Genomic DNA, 3,532 nt, shown 5'->3' with positions numbered 1-3,532 from the left:
GAGTGTTTTAACACTGAGTAACAGCTTGACAGGCTGTCCTAGCTAACAACTTTTTTCTTCAAGTGCAAGTTTTTTGTGCTTTATTTAATAAGATTTTAAAGATGTTTTTTTTCTTATTAGCTAAGCTTCTTGCTTAACCTACCTATTGTGTTTAATATCCACAATACAAAGCCTTTTCTATGTTTATTTTGCGATTTGCCCTCCTACTCAGACTGGGCCTCTGTTGACTTGAGGAGGAAGTGATGCAACCCTTGTGGTTAGGATCCTGTAAAGCACTCTGAAGGAAACTGTCCTGCTCTGCAGTGCAATGGCTTGAGGGATCTGCTCTTTAAGAGCATTCCTTCAAGATCTGTCATGGAAGATTTAGATCTCTAAGAATCGGTTTGAAATGTAAATCTTACAAAGGTTCTTTCTATAGCTATGACACACAATTTCATCCGATAACTTGTTGGTTTTTCATTGCTAGCCATTTGCAAGGGTTTGCTTTAAAGCCAAATTAGGTTTATTGTCTTGTAAGGATAATACAATCTTGGAAAAATAGAAGCAATACTAATGAACATCATTTGGATAACTGGACCACTTAGCTGGGCCCTTTAATGCAAATTCTGTTAAAGCTAAACAGTAAAAGGAAAATACAATGTTTTTTACTGAAATATTTAATTCTCCAGGAAATAGCGTTAACTATAGATACTACAATTAGGTTTATTGTCTTGTAAGGATAATACAATCTTGGAAAAATAGAAGCAATACTAATGAACATCATTTGGATAACTGGACCACTTAGCTGGGCCCTTTAATGCAAATTCTGTTAAAGCTAAACAGTAAAAGGAAAATACAATGTTTTTTACTGAAATATTTAATTCTCCAGGAAATAGCGTTAACTATAGATACTACAAAATCTGTTACAGGTCTCACTCTTTCTTTCCTTTTGAAGATGGCTTCCTAGACGACAGTCATGGTGATCAGTCTTTATCATCGGGTCTCAGCTCTCCAACACGCTGTCAGAATGGTGAAAGAGTGGAACGCTATTCTAGAAAGGTGTTTGTTGGAGGTCTTCCTCCTGACATTGATGAAGGTACTGTGACTAATTTACATTGGTGAGATGTGGGAATTGGCTTTCATATAATTACTTTTAAAAGGTCAGATTTTCATAAAAACAAATGTATTTTCCCAGGTATGTCGCTTGTAGAGCTTGTGGCATTATTTAAAACAAACAAACACCACCATCCCCCGCAACACCTGAGAATTTACTTGACATTCTTTTGTACTGTAGATAGAAGAGATGGAGACAGAAATGCCTGCATAGCAGGTCTTCTAATCTGCAATAGCAGCATGTGTTCCCATGTATGTAAAGTGGGAAAGCTGAAAAAGCGAACTTAGTGGGTACTGTCACTCCTCCATAGTCTTTCCCTGTTCTTTTTAAAAGATGTGGTTGACTTGAAGGACTTTGTTAATGCAGTCCTTACCAAAATAAATAGGGCTTTAATTAATCAGCTGTTGTATCCAGCGTACATGCAGTGTTCAGTTGACAAATGTAGGGCAATTAATATGGTTACAAAATAATAATCAGCTTAGTAGGGATGGTCAGTTTTTTCCTCAATCTCAATCAGTATCTGCTCTACGTGCGTGTGCCCCCACACACCCCGACTCCCAAACCAAAATTGTGACAGTTTTTGGTGTATTTTTCATATTATAGCTGGAATCCACTACTATCTAGCTTCAATTGGCATACATAGGGAATTTGAGGATGCCTTATAATGAAAAGAGAGGGATCTCCAAATCTGATTATCTGAATTGAAGCCTAAACCACGTGCAGTTTTAATAAAGAAATAGTATGAGTTGCCAATCTGTGGTTTACAAACAGCTCAAATGCAGTTCCCATGTCACATCATGAATTGCAGGACTGTTTATACAGGGACTGCTGGGTAATCTGAATCCCCAGCTGTAAGAAGAAGCAGGCCAACAGGTACATCTGATGTGAATGTTGCTGGGTCACTCAGAATCAAAATATATGCCCAGCCTATCCTGCGAGGAAGTAACATGGCTACTTGGGAGCTGTTACCCTCTTCCATGAGAGGTCTACTCCAGTAACACCATTTTCCTTCAGCTCCTGAGTTATGCGATATGTGTTTTGTGGCTCTAGTTGCTTGAAAAATCGGATGTGCAGCGCATGGGGTCAGATAAACTGGACACATCTCAAACAGCAATCAGAAAATTGGAAAACCACTGCCTTTCTCTTCAAACTTTTCTCCTGATGGATTGTTGCTCTGATCTATCTAGCATCACATTAGACACAATTTTAAAATACTTCTTTCTTTAAAGTACATAAATAAATGCATCGAGAAAAAAGATTTTTTTTAAAAATAACTTAAAATACTTTTTTCTGAAGCATTTGCACATAAAACAAAATTGTCCTAGAGGATAGTTTGAGATGTGTGTTCCATGGAGTTTCTAAATTGATGCTTAAAAAGCAAAGAAATAACTCGGTAATTCAAGGCAAATTTCCAGAGGGGTCTGAGGAAGGTGAAATCCCCACAGTCGCATGACCTGATGCTGCCTGCTTTCTAGGGCATGCTACAAGGAGTGGCCATGCTGACATGTAGCTCTTCCGTCAGTCCCATGTGGCTGCATCTGACCCTGCTTTGTGGCTATAATTAGAAAGACCGCAGCTGAAGCATATTCACTTCTGATAGATCAAGTTTGCATTTAATCCTGCTGCAAAGTTGCATTAGTACAATATAAAATTACTTTTTTAAGCAGCCATGTATAGCATAGAGGTGAAAGAATATTTAGGCATCCTCTATGTACATTATTGCAGTTTTCACTGTTCTTAATAGGTGTAGAAAATAGTCTGTTGGTTTTTTTTTTAAAGTAAGAATTTTTACCTTGCCATTGTCAGTCTTCAGATTATCTCTTAAAGTGCCTCATTTGTTTTTTGTAGATGAGATCACTGCCAGCTTTCGTAGGTTTGGACCTCTTGTGGTGGACTGGCCTCACAAAGCTGAAAGCAAGTCATATTTTCCACCTAAAGGTAATCAGTTTAAAATATATTTATGCAGGCTGTTCTGGTAAAAGGAAACTACGCCTGCGATGTGGCAATCCATTACAAAGAAAATATTTGACTCTTTATGATGAATTTTCTCTCTTTCAACAAGCATATTTTCAGCAGTTGTCATGATGAAGAAAACACAATTCAGTGACTGAAGTGTGGTCCTGTGTGTGTAGTTCTTCAGTAAGCCTGGAGTCCTTGAATCATGCCCTAATTTATACTAGGCTTACTTTAGAAGGCAAGTTGCAGAAATTTCCTAGTGCTGACTAGGCTTACTTTAGAAGGCAAGTTGCAGTGATTCTGTGCTGATTCTGTTGCAGTTTGCATATTGTAGAAATTATAGGAATAATAGCTGGAAGTCACTGGTGGATTGGGTATGCAGTATTTTGTAGAGAAGCATGAGTCCACTTTGTGCATTCTGACCCAAGCAGCTGTGATGCTCCTCAGAATCACAAGGTCTGCATCGGGGTGCGCCAGGTGCTG

At 38.3% G+C, this 3,532-nt stretch overlaps 1 protein-coding gene across 1 annotated transcript in view; it reads left to right on the top strand.

Moving 5' to 3' along the window:
• CPEB3 (cytoplasmic polyadenylation element binding protein 3) overlaps nucleotides 1-3,532 on the top strand; it is a gene marked incomplete at its 5' end in the record, with an annotated part of 65,387 nt that overhangs the window by 30,428 nt on the left and 31,427 nt on the right. The window contains 2 exons of the mRNA XM_009573330.1: nucleotides 909-1,075; nucleotides 2,942-3,031. Coding sequence (XP_009571625.1) covers nucleotides 909-1,075; nucleotides 2,942-3,031 — 257 coding nt within the window. The remainder of the gene's footprint in view (nucleotides 1-908; nucleotides 1,076-2,941; nucleotides 3,032-3,532) is intronic.

The sequence above is a fragment of the Fulmarus glacialis genome, unplaced genomic scaffold (genome assembly GCF_000690835.1).
Source record: "Fulmarus glacialis isolate BGI_N327 unplaced genomic scaffold, ASM69083v1 scaffold4742, whole genome shotgun sequence".
NCBI lineage: Eukaryota > Metazoa > Chordata > Aves > Procellariiformes > Procellariidae > Fulmarus > Fulmarus glacialis.
The sequence above is the reverse complement of the archived record's forward strand: the minus strand, read 5'-3'. Positions and strand labels throughout refer to the sequence as shown.